This window comes from Pyxicephalus adspersus, chromosome 4 (assembly GCF_032062135.1).
Source record: "Pyxicephalus adspersus chromosome 4, UCB_Pads_2.0, whole genome shotgun sequence".
NCBI lineage: Eukaryota > Metazoa > Chordata > Amphibia > Anura > Pyxicephalidae > Pyxicephalus > Pyxicephalus adspersus.
Window position 1 is genome coordinate 1,770,389 of NC_092861.1, and position 18,803 is coordinate 1,789,191.

At 45.1% G+C, this 18,803-nt stretch overlaps 1 protein-coding gene across 8 annotated transcripts in view; it reads right to left on the reverse strand.

Moving 5' to 3' along the window:
• NCOA1 (nuclear receptor coactivator 1) overlaps positions 1–18,803 on the reverse strand; it is a 121,797-nt gene that overhangs the window by 35,368 nt on the left and 67,626 nt on the right. For all 8 annotated transcript variants that reach the window (XR_011920190.1, XM_072407218.1, XM_072407215.1 and 5 more), the window contains exons 5-10: positions 15,060–15,237; positions 12,496–12,675; positions 6,125–6,220; positions 3,839–3,979; positions 2,524–2,671; positions 1,022–2,372 (exon numbers count right to left, since the gene is read on the reverse strand). Coding sequence is in view for 7 of the 8 variants with exons in the window: in XM_072407218.1 (XP_072263319.1) it covers positions 1,022–2,372; positions 2,524–2,671; positions 3,839–3,979; positions 6,125–6,220; positions 12,496–12,675; positions 15,060–15,237 (2,094 nt within the window). In the remaining variant the exon portion in view is untranslated. The remainder of the gene's footprint in view (positions 1–1,021; positions 2,373–2,523; positions 2,672–3,838; positions 3,980–6,124; positions 6,221–12,495; positions 12,676–15,059; positions 15,238–18,803) is intronic.

Genomic DNA, 18,803 nt, shown 5'->3' on the forward strand with positions numbered 1-18,803 from the left:
CAAGCAAAAGAAAGAGCAAGCGAGGGAAAGAGTGAGTGAGCAAAAGAAAGAAAATGCGAGTGAGAGAAAAAAAAAGCGAATTAAAGAATTCTGGGGCCAAAGAAAAATTGGGGGGCCCAGGAGTCTGCAGACCTCGCCATATTATTTTTTCCCGGTCTAAGCTCACATAATGACACCACAACAAAAAACAAGCAAGCAGAAAGAGCAAAAGAAGGAATGAAAAGGAACGAGTGAAAGATAGAAAGAGCAAGTGAGTGAACGAGTAAGCAAGCAAAGGAAAGAGTGAGCAAACCAAAGCGGGAGCAAGAGAAACAAAGAAAGAGCGAGAGAAAGAGTGAGAATAGGAAAGAAAGAAAAAGCGAATGAGCAAATGGGAAAGCAAGGGAAAGAAACAGAGAAAGAGCGAGTAAAAGAAAAAGTGAGCAGGAGAAAAAGGAAGAGCAAGAGAAAGAAAGAATAAGCAAGCAAGCAAAGGAAAGTGTGAGCAAAATAAAGAGCAAGCGAGAAAGAAAGAGAAAAAATGAAAGAAAAGTCAAATGAGCAAAAGAAAGAAAGAGAAAGAACAAAAGAAAAAGAGCAAGTGAAATAAAGAAAGAGCAAGAAAGAAAGGAAAGAAAGCAAGAAAGAAAGAAAAGAAAGTGAGAGAAAGAGTGAGCAAAAGAAAGAGCGAGCCAGAGAAAGAAAGAGGAAGAGGGAGCAAGAAAGAGAGTATGAGTGAAAAAAAAGACGAAAGAAAAGAAAAACAGCGAGCAAAAGAAAGAGCAAGCGAAGGAAAGAGTGAATGAGCAAAAGAAAGAAAATGCGAGTGAGAGAAAAAACAGAGAATTAAAGAATTTTGGGGGCAAAGAAAAATTGGGGGGCCCGGGAGTCTGCAGACGTCGGCATATTGTTTTTTCCCGGTCTAAGCTCACATAATTACACCACAACAAAAAACAAGCATTTTTTTCTAAGCATATTCTCAAATTTTGCGAAGCCTTAATAAAAAGCAGGTATTGGATGACAAAATGAAATGAAGTTTTACCTGGTCTGAATTTTCCAGCTTGATGTCTTCTTGAATCTGCTTAACCATAGTGTTGGGAGGTCCGGAGTTACATTGATCAATCTGCTCCGTCTTCTCCACCTTGACTTTGACATCATCCAGACTTAGGGAAGGAGAGGGTTTCACCTCCTTCTCGTCTTTGTCCAGTAGGTTACGAAGTAGGGGATCTTTGGAGTCCTTTTTCTTTTCACCGTAAGTCTCCATCTTTATGTCCGTCGTGCTCTGGCTATTGCCAGACCCGGAGTTTTTCTTGTCATGATCTATAGACAGAGTACTTATATCCGAAGGGCTTCCTTCTTGAAGGAGCCGATGTAAAATCTTGTGCCTCTCGGTCAAGGAACTGTGGGAAGAGGGACACGTTCCAGTCGTGGAACTTCCACAGCTCGAATTGGGGACGACTGGGCAAGTTAGTGGATCTCGGCAGGTTGGATCTCCATCTCGTAATTTGCTTTCTGCAGTGGTTGCCAAGAGCTGAACAAGTTTTTGACTTGAGGCAGCCAATGAACTTTTAACTTCATTGTCCCCAACCCGGTTGTCATTGTTATGACCAACGTTGTTCTCCTTAGGCTCCATTTTTATGGGCTGCATATTGAGCCTTCCGGGGGAATTCTGGGAAGGGACTTGCCGAAGAACAGGGGACGTCGTAGAAAAGGGGTTGGAGGAGTTGTTAGGTCCATCGTTCATGGCCTGAATGGAGGAAATCATTGGGGGATTTGAGAAAAGCCTAGGACTATTATTGTTACATACCCCACTTGTCATGCCTGGGGATGGTGAGGAATATCCTACAGGGGTCATAGGTCCTTCATTCAACATTGGCATAGAGTTTTGGGTAACATTGGAAAAGGGTCGATTGTTATTGTTACAACCGCTGCTCGAGATGCCAACAGGGGAGTGCATGGTAGGCATGGGTGGAGAAAAATGATTACCTGAAACTCTTGGCCGGGTCACCAGCCCCGGACTAACCCGTGGCCTCGGAGACATGAACTGGGGAGGGCTTATCCCTGGACTGCTCATGGGGGAACTGTTGAGGTTTAGGTTGTTACTATTCTGGGGTCCTGCCTGCCCCATATTTAAGGCCACATTGGTTCCAAGCTGACTTCCAGGAGAACATCCATAGTTGGCTTGGCTGGTGTTGGAACTGCTGATGTTATGGAGGCCGGCGACAGGCTGCTGGTTGACGCTGGAGGTCAGCATGTTGCCATTGGATGGAGAGGTGGTAGAAGAGAAGGGCATCCCCGGCGCTGGCGAGATGGTAGAGTTGATCGAGGGACTGAGTCGCGGTAGTGACATTCCTGAGTTAGTGTTGTCTTGGGAACAGAGAGAGCTTTGATCCCTAAGAATAAATGGAAAAGCGAAAATTAATTGCTAGCAAAAAAGAAAAAAAAAAAAGCTAAGCAACTTCAATTAGGATTGATAAATGAAAAATATTTTGTAAAAAATAAATTTAAATATCCACAAAAAGGCCCAAAAACCTCCTACATCACCTTTCAATGATATGGATCCCCATGATGAAGGGCTGCATGTCCGGGCTCTGTGGGTAGCATAGTTTGCACTTAGTATGTGCGCTCAACTCCGTGCCGTCACTCAAGGTGAACTTGTAAGAAGGGCTGCAGGCCGTCCCCCTTGTCATCACTATGAACGATCACAAGAAAGAACAAAATACATTTTTTTACTTTAGAAATGTTTTAACCTTGCCCAATGCATTTACAGAGTTTTATGGATTTCTAATATATTTTATGAGCTCAACAACACTTTACTTCCCCTTAAACCCTAATAATTACCCTCCATGTAACCCTGATGTAACCCTTTCTTATACCCCTTACACTATACTTACCTTTACCCCTAATAAACCCAACAATAACTCTCCCTGTAGACTAACCCTAATCCTCCAAGTAATCCTAATACCAAACCTTCCTGTAATTCAAACACTATACCTTCCCTTTACCCCTAAAACTAACCCTCCTCGTAACTCCAATAACAACCTTTCTTGTAACCCCAACACCATTCTTCTCTTTAACCCCAATACTAACCCACCCTGCAACCCTAATCCCAACCTTTCTTGTAATCCAAAGACTATACTTCCCTTTACCCCCCAAACTAACCATCCCTGTAACCCTAATTCCACCCTTTCTTGTAACCCCAACACTCTACTTCCCCTTACCTACAATACCAAATACTAACCCTCCCTGTAAACCCAACAATAATTTTCCCTCAAGGCTATCCCCAACCCTCCATGTAACCCGACTACTAGCCCTCCCTGTAACCCCAACCCTTTATGTAACCCTAATACTAACCCTCCCTGTAACCCCAAACGTTCGTGTAACTCTAATACTAACCCTCCCTGTAACCCCAACCCTTTATGTAACCCCAATACTAACCCTCCCTGTAACCCCAACCGTTCGTGTAACCCTAATACTAACCCTCCCTGTAACCCCAATACTAACCCTCCCTGTAACCCCAACCGTTTGTGTAACCCTAATACTAACCCTCCCTGTAAACCCAACATCCCCAATATATAAATGACCCAATGTGCTAGGATCCTGTGTACAAGGGACCCTTCCTGCAGCAGAAGATCCCGGTGCTTTATCCTTATTCTATATACTAGGAATGTTTGAATCACAAAACTGATGTAACAAAACCTTACAAGGTATAAAGACCCGCATACATGTATTTGGAACGCATATTGAGATGCCCGCCCAGAGTTCGGCATGACCTTGGTAAGAGAACCAAACCCTGAATGGCTGAGTTGTGCCAAGTTTGTATTCAGATACCCCAACCCAGAGTGGACGCAACACTCACCTTCTTGAAAGAGCTGTTTGGCATAGGATGGTTCAGAGCCCTGAGCTTGAAAGAAAGCATAGATACACTTCCTGACCAGGTCTTCCCAGCCCGTACTCCCCGAGGCTCTCAGGGAACTCGTGTCAATAGAGATTATTTTACCTGAAGAGAGAAAAAAAAAAGAACTCCGTTACTGTAAAATAAAAGCCCCTATTACAAGCAACAGCCCTGGAAAAATGACAAGATTGTCTTCCTTCATCAAACCTAATCAGACTTAAAGTCAAGGATTTGGCCTGGCCGGGAGGAAAAAAGAACTCTGGATGAGGGGCGAGGTTTCCAAATCGACTGTTTGCACAACCTCTCGTGTGTCCTGTCAGCGAGCCAATAAAAATAAGTGAAGAGCGAAGTTGTTTGCCAGCACTCATCCTCGTGCGGCGTGCGATTCCATGTTATCAATTTGTCATTTGTCGGCAACTTGTGAGCCACAGCCAGAAAAAGGTGTGAAAGATGACACGTGGGATTGGCGTGCTCTCCAAAAGGGGGAGGAGGTCTCAAAAATTGGGTTACTTATGTTTGAGAATTTTTATTAGTGTTTATTAATCAGATTAAAAGAGAGAGCATGGAATTGGCACCAGAAATTGGTCACTTAAAGCACCAATAATGCACCATTAAAGTAAAGCCGTCTTGCCTAAAGGAATAGTCACATGATCATGACAAGGACCAACGTCAACTGGCCATTTGCAAGAATTGGGGTATTCAGTTGTATATTAAAACTGCACATGGTTTCCTATGCAATAAGCAGACCTGTTCTCTTATTTCACTTTGCTGAATGCCAGCCAATCCCCTCCGAACGATCTTTGTACAGGATTTTAACGAACTTTATGGCGGATTCCTCCCTTCCCAGATCTTGAATATAAGATCCATGCTCCAATCTGGGAAGCTGCAGTGTTTACCCCAATCTTACCAAAGCTGAGATAACTATTGTAGGCCATGCCGTATCTTAATGGAGACTCATGGGAAAACCAGTGAGCCAATCACAAAAGAAAATGATATTCTGGGGCCCCTAGGTTGCCATTTTGCATTGAATGTTTGATTAAAAAGCAGCAACAAATACTTAAGGCAACCATTTAGCTTCCACTCTCAATTCTGGATAAAGCTGCTCACCAACAGTCAATATTGAGTCATGGGCTGGCCCTTCCTGCCACTTGTCCATTGAAACTCTCCCCCATACGTACATTAGCAACCATTGGGCCCAGTTGCTAATGTTTGCAGTGTGAATGGTTCCCGTTGGCTGATGTTTTTATGGGTGGGCATGCACCATCTCTGTGCTGTGATTCTCTGTTATCTGCAGATGGAAGAGAAGGAGATGCCCCCCGACCGTCCCCTGACACCATCTTGGTTCCATTTCTGGTCGGCAGCAATATTGCACTGTACAGAGCTGACTGTAGACAGACTGAACATAAACTGCAATATTAACTCAACACACAGAGAAAGAAATAAAAGGTGATATCTGCAAACTTTACCCTGGGGTAGAATGATACAGAAGATGTCCGCAGCAGCAATGCAGCCAGATGCTCGGCATTCCACTCTCAGTCTTGCATAAGCCGGATCGGTTTGGTAACGTTCGTATCAGCAGTTTCTCAGAAAATGTTACACGAATGCAAACACGGAAAGTGCAGCTGTTTACTGCTGATAAACGTCTGCTGCTCCTTTCACTATCTCTATGGGAACTTTTTGGATTCTAAAAGAATGGTTATCATTTTGGGAACTGTAGGGGGTCATAGGGAGTAATAACAATTTCTCTATGAGGTCTTTATGCACTCATTTCTGGTTTTGTTGCCACAAGGACAAGAAGTCCCTAAAAAGGGTCATGGACAGCAGGACAAAAAAAACTTGACGCATGTATTTAGTCTTCCGAAGTCAAAAACAAGAAAGAAAAGTTTTGGCTACAGCTGAGCTTTAAAGAAACTTCTTGTGAGAAAAACAGCTTGCTATTCCTAACTTCATAATCTAAAGATGACAGGTTCTCTTTAAGGTTGCACCTGGTCCAAACATACACAGAACACTCTGATTCTCCCTTTAATCCCTCAGCACTGCAATGGGAAACTTGAAGGGACAAATCTCATTGGCTGATGCATGTAGATTGGCATCTGCTCATGCCATCATAAGCATATGCCATTGCACCCTATCCATGGGCGCCCAGTACTCCATTGCAGAACTAGTAACATGGTAGAATCACAGCAAAGTATACAGATCACAGGATGGCCCAGGTGACCCTGGAAGCCCAGCTTGGGTCATTATGCTCACCTGTAGCGTCTTGCTTTGTGATGAAAGACTCGATAGAGGAAACCGGAGCAGGCCGAGGTAATCTCCGCGCAATGCAGATCAGACAGGACTGGAAATCTGCCAAGAAGACACAAAGGCAATGGTTAGGGCATTGTATAGGACACTGAAATCAGGGAATCTGACACTTAGACATAACAATGCAGTATTAAGGACCAATGTACAGGGCAGTTTGCTCAATTTCGGTCTGGTAATTATACCATTGAGCTCGCTTTGTTAGAATTGTTCAATACATAAAATTCTGTTGACCATGTCAAAAATTTAGATCTTGTGTCCTGTTCATTATATTCCAGATTCCCTCAATATATAACTAGGTCCCCTCCTGAGGTTTCTTGAGCTTTGGCTGAAGGTTGACCTCCCATCTGATGGTGCCACAAAGCTCTAGGTTCAAAACCATCTGGCAGAACCAGGTCCTCCTAGGGGTTCTGTGAGCTTTGGCTGATGATTGAGCTCTCATCTGATAGTGACTGCTCAGCTCTGGGTTCAAAGCCATTTGGCAGAACCAGGTCCCCTCAAAAGTTTCCTAAGGTGCCAAAGGTTCTAAAGGCTTTGGCTGATGGTTGACCTCTTATATGCTGATGCCTGCAAAGCCATTTGGTCAAACCAATGGGACAACAACTGATTCCTAAAAAGGTGCTTTTTTTTTTATAATGGGGGCATTCTTCTCACCAACCCACAATAAATTCATTTTATCAGGGGTTGCCTGTGACCCAACATTTGTTTTAAGGATTCTTCCAGGGTACAAGAGTTGAGAAAGTTTGCTCTGTCCTAAGGAACCAGATCAGTCCTCCCAGTTCTTATTCTTGACTATGCAAACATTACTAGGGATTCACTAGTTTAACAAGATAATGTATTGCATGTACTAAGCTTTTATTGGAATTCACTTGCTGTTTGCATAGAACCTTAACAAGATATGTAATAATCCAGCAGCTGCCCTTGCCTCCTCTGAAGAAGCCCTTTTGGCAAAACGTGTCGGGTGAAAAGGCCATCTATTGAACTTATGATTGCTGGTCAAAGGGATCAGTCTACTTAGGCTTAGCTTATGGTGCCTTCAAGAATGGGTCAACCTTCAAATGGTTCCATGTGGAGCCCATTGGATACCAAGCACAGGCTGTAGATGAGCCCATACGTCTGCTCAAGATGAAGTCCCTTGTCCTCCAACCACCGCCCTACCGCTGGTATTCAGCTTTTCAACAACAAAAGCCTAATTTGAGTCCCATGTCGGACTTAACAGGATTGAAGACCACAGGTACTTGCTGGCACCACAAGGTCCACGCCACCATTTCCAACCAAGCCAGGGTCACTTCAATGCACATCATCAGTCAGGGCGACCAGTGAATACATTTTGGAGCCACACAGGATCAGCCATGGAGTGTTCCTCCATAATAATAATTACACACATGTCCCTTTACAGCTCTGGAAAATTACTGAGTAGAAAAGTCAGATTGAGATTGCTAAATCAGCTCCAAAAGATATTGTGATATTTACTGCAGAAAATGCTAAACTGGTTCGTCGAGTCTGCATTTTTCCCGATGTCTTTGTTTCTGTTTGTGCTGTTCTATAAAATGTCTCTTCAAACACACGAGATGAAATGTCAAATAAACCGGGCCATGGATCGATGACCTTTTCTTGTAAATCGGGATGGCTCGATCGTATAGATAAATAACACATTCTCCGGCCTTGTTTTACAACTGAAATCAAGAATAAAACTTTACCTATCAGTGTAGTTGAACATTAAAAGGAGTCATTAAATGCACTGAAAATGCTGCCGGTATAAAATCATTCCCACATTCAGCAGATATCAGGCTGACAGTGGGCGGTTCTTCAACAATCAGGTGGTAAATCTAGCAAGCTTTTGGGCACTCGGGCAGCTTTTTTTGGCCAAATAGATCCTGTGGGGTGGGCATTCTACAGCCATTGATCTTCTATACTGATTGGATAAATAACCACAGTCACACATTGGCTCATTCAGTCAGATGAGCTGTGGTTCATTTTCCAAACTCGATAGCCATTGAAGATATAAGAACTGAATGGTTGCACCATTAGTGTCTGTAGATAGAATTTTTCAGATGCCTCAGGTAGTACACGCTCTGCTGAGACACCATTGGTTTCCATTTTAGGTCTTTAGAGCTCAAGGAATTAGAAAGACTTAACCAGAAAATTGAGGCGGTGCGAGAACGTTCTTCTGAAATCTGTTCTATTTTCCACAACCTAGAGAACATTCAGCTCCAAATTCTTGCTGCACCAAGAACGGACCAAATCTACTATGTGAATGAAGTGGACTCATCCTTGTTGCATATGACTCCAACTATTGCCATGGCCTCTCCAAATTTTAGAACCTTTATAAATGGGAGATAAAAGAGAGAGAAGCTGATGAGGTCAAGTGCTAAGGGTCTGAGGATTTGAGAAGTCCTTCACTATCCTAACCTTCTGTTTCCTCTTTATTGTCCAGGTGCAGACTTAATGCTGAAAAAAGTAAGATCACCAATCGTGCTGTGTTGGGACAAGTCTCAGGACTGATTGGACATCAAAATAAATCAATTGGCAGGTGATTTAATGTTGGCTGCAGAGATGGAAGGAGCTGGTAGGGCAAGTCTTGAGGGAAGAGGTGGTGGAATCCTAAGCCTACAAGAGCCCATACAAAGGCCTTCTGTTGGCTATGTCCTCCATTGGAGAATCTAAGGACTGGATGGACCTCATTATAAATCCTTTGGCAGGTCATGTGTGATGGGGAACAGCTGGAAAGGCTTGGGGTGGGATCCTAAACCTTTCATTTAACCAGAAGCACCATTGAGCACTGGCAAGGGTATTGTAGTATTTATATCTCAGGAGCTCCATATACATCAAGAGTGGGCACCTACTTAGGAGGGCGTCTCCAAGGTCATTATTGTGCCGGCCCATTCCAAAGCACCACCCTGATGGCTCTCCGAGAGGGAATCTTTTTAGATGAGTCTATGGTGCTGCGTTCATTGGTGTAGAGCGAACAGAGCAAGGGGGAGCTGAGGAGCTCCAGTGCTGAGGATCTAAGAATTTAAGAAGTCCCCTACCGACCAAGAAATCCATTATCCACGAGCAGATGGGATCAGGTACAGCCAAGCTTGAGGCAATACCTGTATACCAATGGTGGAATTTTAGTTTTAAAGGCAAAGCCAGGATCAATAAACTAAATCCTAGCATAGGTTTCTGGGGGATGAAGATGCTGCTGAATGTCTTCTACGGCTCGGTTAGACCTGGAAGCAAACATGGAGATAGGTAAATTTGGATCTTTTAAAGATCTCCATTGACCGTTGGTGTCAGAGCAACTGGCCTGTAGTCACCCAGACCAGGCGCAGACACAATGGTAGGAAGGTGTCAGACATTGGTGATAAATATCTGGTGCCAGTTGGTCATTGCATTTGCAATTTTTGTATTTTGAAATTTTCTTTGCTCTAACATGCACAGGGCTGATAATACAGAGGGCTGCTTGGTACCAAGATTTATAGAATACCCTGTTTTTGGGTATTCAAGGGTTACTTTTTGCCCTTGTTACCCAATCAGCGCAGGTGTATTATCATTTTTTATACCTTCAATCCAAAGCATTAGCCATGGCTCACATCTGCAAGTTGTCGCAGTAATTCACATCCGCAGCATCCATACAAAGAATCTGTGTCTTCTCCTCCCAGGATCAGAGCTCCAATTACTGGTCATTATCCCTGATAATTGCTTCCATGGCTCTAATGGACGGCAGAGCCCAGGCCTTGGCTCCCCGGCACTTCCTATACTTTTGCACTACTAGTTTTTCTAGAAATTCTGATGTTATATAACGGCTGACCCTGAGTAACCTTCCAGTATCCTGTAACTGTACAATGCTATAGCATAGAGATCCCCGTGATCGCCGCCAATTACCACACAGGAAGCGGTGCAGTCTTGTGTCAATGCTGTAATAAAAGGGACACACGCTTATTATATCAGCGTGATACGGAGTGTGCACAGGGGAATATTAGGGACAAACAACCCCCTCCTGTTCCTATGCTGCCCAGACCTCCTACGGGGTCCCTCCAAGCCAAACTCAACACTTGGAGATTTTATCATGCAACATGGAAATTGCTGGTATGGTGAATTTATGGACAAATATGAGCAAAAAGAAGGCCTCGTCAATCTGCTGCTATTCTTTTACTGTCCAGTCACAGGCCTAATTCTGAAAATTATACACACCAAATGGGTGTGAGTAACAGGTGGGCATAGCGAGGTGCAATGTGGGCCACTGCACAAGGGCCCCAGACCCTTCTTAGCCAACAGGGGTCCACACAGTCAGTCTGTTATGTCTATACTTCTGTTGGCTACCTCCACTAGAGACAAGCTATGAGTTGGATGGATCTCAATCCTTAGGCAGGGAGGAGTGATGAATGTCAGCTCCTAAGACAAGTATTGGGGGAACAATTCTAAACCTTTTTTACCCAGAAGCACTATCTTTGGGCATAGTCATTGTAGTGTTTATACCACCGGGAGCCCCATACCCACCAAGAATGGGCACCTACTTGGGAATGAGGACTCTATGTCCATTTGGTCATTATGATGGCCAACCAGTCCAAGAAGCCCAAGTGCTCCTCAGCCCAAAGCACCACCCCTGTGGTCCTCCGGGACAAAGCTTGCAGAGTACAGGCCTTTGACAAGAACCTACAATGCTTCCGCTAAGATCAGGATTCCTTAACTTTTTTTAACATGGAGTCACAAACTGGCCAAGGAAGACCCAGCAACCTCTGGAGGAACCCCGGTATGGAATCACTGCCTTGGATTCACTCATATCTGGCTGCCGTGAATCTATTACCCGAGTGAACATGATGATTTCATCACAGCTGCTCTACTTCTTGGAGAACATAAGTGGTTCACTGATGGATTCCACTTCGTGCCCGGAACAGCTTTGATTGAACAGCCACAATGCTTGGACCATAACATGTACATATTTGAGCTTCCACAAAGCTTGGATGTCGGCTGCCTTTCTTGACTTGAGCAGACTTGTCCGTGCTTTGTTGATATAGGTTTGATTTAGAATGACACTTGTATTCAAACTTTACATACTTCCAAGAAATAAATATCTCTGCAAGCCTGGCTCAGCACAAACACTTGTCTTATGATAGCTCGTATGCTTAATGGAGTCTTCCAGCCTTTCCAGGTCTGTGTGGAGCTTTGGAGGACATTTGAGGACACGTACCCATTTATAAAACATAAAGGATCCAGACACAACAGAAGTTGCGCTATAAAATATACAGAATTCCCCGCAAGGAGAAGCAAAAAGGTGCCACAAGCGGATGGTTGCCCGAGGGACCATCTACTGTAAAAGAAGTCCTGGATTGTAAGCTCTTGGGGTCAGGGTCCTCTCCTCCTCCTGTGTCACTGTCTGTCATTTGTAACCCTTATTTAATGTACAACACTGCATAATATGTTGGCGCTATATAAATCCTGTTTAATGATAATAATTGGCTAATCTAGCTTTACCAGAAAAAGGGGTAATTGGGTTTTCTGGGCAATTGGGTATGGGGGGGCCGGGCATTGACTATTTCCTATACACTTTTCATAGGGGAGAAGATCGGCTTCAGGGGCAAAGCCACAAAATAGTTCAATAACATGCTTGGGTTGCCTTAATGCTATTTCAGGTCTTCATTGTGGTCTTTAGGTCTCATTAATTTAAATTTCTACTAGGTATGGCCAGGAAAGGGGAAAGGAAAGGAAAGGGTGCCCCCCCTCTTGTATGATACCTGGGGGACGATTGGGGTATGATACCCTCGGGGGAGGTGAGGGGGGTTCTAGTGCACAGGGACAGGGCCCCCATCACAACACCCAAAACGATGTATAGGGTTTGTTGGCGTGTTTATGGTGAAACCTGGAAGCCCTCTTTAGTTAGAGGCTTATCATCTTAGATTCTGAAAGAATAGAAGGTCTCAATTGTTTTATTTGGCCCCTAAAAATTCTTTTTGTGGCCCTCCAATGACTCCATTGTAGTATCCTTACCTTTGATAAGCCCCCCTTTTATTCACATGATAACAATGTTACAATGTAACAAAAGTTTAGGGGGCGGAGCCTACAACTCCATATAAGGAATACAGAGAGGTTTATGAACCGCCAAAACTTTTTTCTCGCCCCCCTTTTTTTTAGGCTTGGAAATAGAAGTGTACAGGGACAGGGCCCACATTACAACACCCAAAAAGGATGTATGGAGTTTATTGGGGTGTTTATGGTGAAACCTGGGACTTTCTGTTCCAATGTTTCCTTCCTAGCCAATCAGAATCCACATTTCCAGATACAGCAGACAGGTTCTCTTTAGTAAGAATCTAGATAAATCAGAAGGATCCACTTACCTTCTCCTTCTTCTTTGAAGGATTTGGGTTGGGATACAGTGAAGCACTGCATGAGTTCGTACCGTTGGCGAGCCTCCTGGTTCTCCGCCCCCGTATCGTCCGGAGGCCGGATCAGCATTCTGCAGTTTAATGTATGGCTGTTCCGTCGGTTGGCTTCCTGGGACCAGGGGACGCCATTTACTGGGGAGGAGGAAGGAAAAAACAGCCATGAGGACAGATATATAAAAAATAAGGAACCTTCCTATAGGTTTGTAGCAAGGACATCTTCGTTGTGGCCTCCATTGTGCACACCTGGCCATCTTCTATAGTCACATGACTAAATGTACGTCAAAGGAGCTCGCAATCTAACTCGTCATAGAGGTGGAGCCTATACCCTACCAGTATGTATTTTATATCCACTCCAACATGAGGACATTTACCCCATCTTGGCCAAGATTAATTCTAGAACTATAGGGCTGTATAACCACTGAGCCACCATGACTCAATGGTTCCTCTTACCAAAATTTTCTCCACTTTAGCAGCACCACGGGCAGCTAGGAAGGTTCCAACTCTTGTTTCTGGTGACCGGTTCCCTTAGAAGAATAAATTGCGGCGTTCAGAGACCACCATGACTCAGAATTCCGCAGAAACGGTGACGAATCTCGGGAGTGCGGCCTTGCAGCTCTGCCCCTCCTCCATCATGACTGAGTCATATTCAGCTCACGATTCAAAAACTTTCCAATGCGGAATTTTATCCGAGCTTGCATATACCATGCATGGATCTCCCCGCATGTACTGCATGTACTGCATATTAATGGTTTCTGATTATTTAGTCACATGACTAAATGTACGTCAAAGGAGCTCGCAATCTAACTCGTCATAGAGGTGGAGCCTATACCCTACCAGTATGTATTTTATATCCACTCCAACATGAGGACATTTACCCCATCTTGGCCAAGATTAATTCTAGAACTATAGGGCTGTATACCCACTGAGCCACCATGACTCAATGGTTCCTCTTACCAAAATTTTCTCCACTTTAGCAGCACCACGGGCAGCTGGGAAGGTTCCAACTCTTGTTTCTGGTGACCGGTTCCCTTAGAAGAATAAATTACGGCGTTCAGAGACCACCATGACTCAGAATTCCACAGAAACGGTGACGAATCTCGGGAGTGCGGCCTTGCAGCTCTGCCCCTCCTCCATCATGACTGAGTCATATTCAGCTCACGATTCAAAAACTTTCCAATGCGGAATTTTATCCGAGCTTGCATATACCATGCATGGATCTCCCCGCATGTACTGCATGTACTGCATATTAATGGTTTCTGATTATTATATCTGCCCTCCAGCCTCCCCTCATTATATCTGCCCTCCAGCCTCCCCCCTATTAAATCTGCCCTCCAGCCTCCCCTCATTATATCTGCCCTCCAGCCTCCCCTCATTATATCTGCCCTCCAGCCTTCCCTTTAGTGCACAGTTGTACCAGTTCCCCTCCTGGACTAACATTACTTTGATTTCACTGCACAATGTACATTTGAAGCTGCAGCAAGTCAGCCAGATCCCACCCCAATTCTTGGCTGATGGATGTCCAGCCTCATTTAGCCCCTCCCTCCCCAGCCTGACTGTCCCTGGCTCCGCCCCTTTCATTAATTGGTTTTTCAGCTTTTTATGAAACTCTGAAACACATTGACTATTATCCAGGTGGTCTGCATGTGACAGAGCATTACCTACATTTTAACTTTATTTTAGTTTTACTTTTTTTTTTATTTTTTTTTCACTTGGGTCATGTACGCACATATTTCATTGACTCCACCCCCTTCCCCAGTGCAGTGTTGGCAATAAATGAGTGACACAGAGGTGAGCCAATCACATAAGATGAATACTCCTAACTGACAATGTAACAAAAGCACAGGGAAGGGGGCGGAGCCTACAACTCCATATAAGGAATACAGTGAAGTATATGTAACGCCAAAACTTTTTTTGTCCCTTTTTTGGGGGTTGGAAATAGTTAATACCCCACGTTGGTGAAGGAGAAAGGCTGAGCATATTAAAGATATTATAGCTGGGCGTCCGAAGAATTCTGACACAGCTTTGGGCTTAGTCATACACGCAGTCATATGAAACGCATTAGAATTCTTCGGGTTGTGTGGAAGTACAACTAATATCGCCGTTGTCATGGCAGCTGAATTCGGACTTTTTTCTCTACGTAGTGACAGATAACAGAGAAATGATCTATGCCAAGGTTATATTCCCGCTGCCCGTTTTCGTGTTGCAAATCTCCTGCAATGCAGATCTGTAAAGCGCAGGGTATACAGGTATATGGGTGCCCTCGTGGTCGTTTCAGCATTTTACCGGCCCTTATTGGTTGTGCTACAATGGTACTTTAGGCATGCTAACGTGACATATAAAACATTGACCACTTTAGCATGCCGTGCTGTACTCAGCATTGCCACCAGGGCGGCGTAAGGAGCCAGCAAGCAATTTGCAGGGCAGCTGCTATCTGGATCTATTATATCAGCGTTTGTTGGATGACCTACCTATGGCTAGGTAAGTACAAAGCATGTATGAGTGACGTGATTGGTTACCTAGAGATCTGGGGAGCAGATTTTTGACAAACTCGTCGTGGTCCCCCACATGCAGAATGCTGTATATGCTGTCCTTCATCAGCTCCTCCTGCTTGTAGCCCAGATAGTTGGTGACGTTCTCTGAGACGAACACAATGCGGCCCTCCTGGTTCACGACGAAGAAGAAGCCGTCCAGGGCCTGGAGGAGGAAAAAGGACAAAGAGAGAAATCTATAATTCACAAATCTGTACAGAAAATATTAAAGACTTACAGTTCATTCTATTAGGAAGGCGGTCACAACTGCAGGGCAGAAAAGTCTGCCCCCTGCCAGCATTCTGCAAGGAAGAACCATTGCTCTGTGTGTGGAAACAGCAGTCTCTCTGCAGAGATCTGATGCTCGTGCTGAGTCAGCATTGCTCATACTTTTTAATGATTGGAGAGCTATAGATCATACCCAACAAAGGGCGCGTCAAACATCTTCAGAGATCTGACACGCCTCCTGCTGAGTCTGTCCAATCGGCAAGGGTCATGCTTCCCAATGATTGGTGAACCATAGGTCTGATCCAGGAAGGGGCGTGTTAAATGTGTTCAGCGATCTGACACGCCCCCTTCATGCTTAGAGCTAGAGCTGTCCAATCAGCTCATGCTTTCCAATGACTGGCAAACCATAGTGTCAGACAGCTGCAGAGAGACCTCTGCTTTCTCGCAAAGAGTAAGAGTGAACCGGACGTGTGTTGTGATGCAAAAAGGGGTCACATGGGGTTTCTGTGGCCATTGCATCCCATCGCATGTCAACACATCTTAAAGTTACGGCGCCTCTTTTAATAAGTGAAGCTGTGCATGCTTTGTTGGGTATCAGTCAGTTTTGGGGGGATCCCGGGTTCACCAATGATAATTGGCTAATTGTGAAGGTGGGTGGGGCTACAAGCGTGCAGCAAACATGTTGCATATATGTGACCTCCAGCAATACGTTGTATATTGTATTTTGTGTCTAATATTATGTTTTCATCTTGCAATGGCAATAATTGCAGTTCTCGGGCCATGGGCCTAGGAAGGGTTAATGGCGCCCTCGTGCCTCTCTCCGCCTCCATGCGCGGTGACGTAGCGCTCCCAGCTGTTCGCTCCTCCATGGCTGCGAGTTGGGCCTTGTTGTGCTGCCAGCACACATCCTTGTTATGTCATGGCAGGGAACAGCCGAGCGTGCGACCCTTCCAGGCCTCCAATCAGCAATGCCGGCTCTTTGTCTGGCCCGCGGCCTAATACAACAGCATCTAATGTACCACGGTAATTATTAACAAGTGCCACAGCCAAAACAGGAAATATGAAAACCACGCTCAACTGTGAAAAGAAATCTCTGACATTCACTCCCAGCACACACAGCCGCTCGCTGGGGAAAGGCCCGGGACAGATCTTCCTTTTAACCCTGAGGAGGCCATATTGGTACCAAAGGGCAACCAATCCTTCCATTAACCCCAAGGTGGCCATATTGGTACCAAGGCTGCCAACTGGGAACTGTGCGGCCCGGGCCAACCAATCCTTCCATTAGCCCGAGGAGGCCATATTGGTACTAAGAACTTTGCAGCCTTGGCCATCCCGTCCTTACATTAACCCTGAAGTGGCCATTTTGCTACAAATAACCTACTGCCTGGGAACTGTGCAGCTTTGGCCATGTGATACCTAAATTAACCCTTTGATAGCCATATTGCCACCAAAGCCTTCCCTCCGGGGACTGTGAAGCCAAGGCCAGACTCGAATAGCTATGGGGCGGCCACATTACTACCAATGGCCCATGATTTGGGAACAGTATGGCCTGGTCCATATCACTCTGCTGGTAACCATGTGGCGGCCATATTGCTACCTAAGGCCTAGCTGTATCACCTAGGCCAGGCAATCCCTTCATGAACCCTGACGGGGCCACATTGCTACCAATGACCTCCCCCTGGGATCTGTGTGACCTCCACCAGCTAATTCCTCAGGTAATCCTGGGTCAGCCATATTGTTACCAAAGCCCTGGTCACTGGGAACTCCCTTTGGGAATTGTGCAACTTGGGCCAGTGATTTCCTTCATTACCCAGTGGCAGCCATATTGCTATAAATTGCCTACTACATGGAACTATGCAAGCTGGGCCAGATCATTGCTTTATTAACCCTATGGTGGCCATATTGGTAGCAAGAGTCTTCCCTATGGGAACTATGTGGCCTCCACTAGCCCATTAACCCCGTGCTGACCATATAATTACCTATACCCTACCCTCGGGGGACTTTGTCACCTGGGTCAGCCAATCCCAGGAGGATCAGTCGTGTGAATGAACTTTACTTTACTTTACTACCGCAACTCAAATGTATGGGGCCCGAATGCCCACCCCAACCCCCATGGCCTGGCCCTTAGTGATGATATATTTGTCCCAGCACCTGATGACGATGTGAAATAATAACCAGGGGAAAAACAATCCTCACTTCCTGCTATTGGTCATGTGATGTTTCTTGCACATCCACTAGCCAATCACAGAAGAAGTTGTTCTCAGTCTCCAATTTCCCTTTCAGTTTCCTAGCCAATCACAGAAGACTTTTTCCTTGGTGCTTGGACATGAACCAGAGGAGAAGAGGAGTAGAAAGAAATAGGAGTGCAAAACAATGTATAGTCTGACTGGGGGTCTGTGACGGATGTCTAAAAGGGGCGGGGGTCTGTAATTGGGGTCTGTAATTAAGGTCTTTTACTTAGGTCTTGCATTTGGGGTAACTCTAGGGGGCACTATAACAAGAGGGCCTGTTACTGGGTGGTCTGTCGGGAGGTCTATTATTAATTAGGTCTGAACTAGGGGTCTTCACTGGGGTTGACGTTAGGGAAGGGGTCTGTGCTTTTGGAAACCCAATGCTATGTAGTCACATACACTTTTCACTACTAAGGTGCAAGTTGTGGGTCTGGGTTAGCCAGCAAGGGAGTCAGGTGCAAGGTTAGGATGGCAGTTTGATCTCTGGGAACATAATATCCCCCCTCCCACACATGATATGGATACTTGATGTTCATTCTGCAACAATGGGGTCCTTTTAGTATTGAAAAAAAGGTGGCTCAGTGGTTAGCACTCCGGCCTTTGTAATGCTGGGTTTGAATCTTGGTCCAGGGCACTATCTGCATGGAGTCTGTAGGTTCTCCCCGTGTTTGTGTGGGTTTCCCGGGTACTCCGGTTTCCTCTCACATTCCAAAAACATGCAGTTAGGGTAATTGGCAGATTGAAGGAATCCAGCCCATTGCTCTGAACAACCCCCAGCAGAGGAGGAAAACCTAAATCACCCCATATTGCTTCCAATCACATCCTCAGCCTAAAGTCTGGCCTGACCCGTTCCTCACTTATCCTTCAATGTATTTATATTAATCCTTATTATATAAACTTGTAACAAATCTCAGATGACTCCAAAATTAATCTGAAAATAAAAGTCCGTCATATTGAAAGTACAATCCAAACTTCTACAAATCTTTTCTGACCATTATCATTCAGCGACATCCCGGGAGCCACAAGCTTCATCCCGGCATTGGATGATTTCCACATGTGGGTAGAGATGTTACCAGACATGGAATGATCAGGATTTGTCATATCCATCCTCGTGTCTTCATGACCACATCTGTGCGCCATCCATCTGCCAGGTACTGCGAGCCGGGGTATCATTGCCGTGTGTACGGAATCACCGAATGTGAGATCGCTTAGCAAATGGAGACTCCGGACATTCAAAATGCACCATTTCCCCAACCCTGAACCCTATTAGATC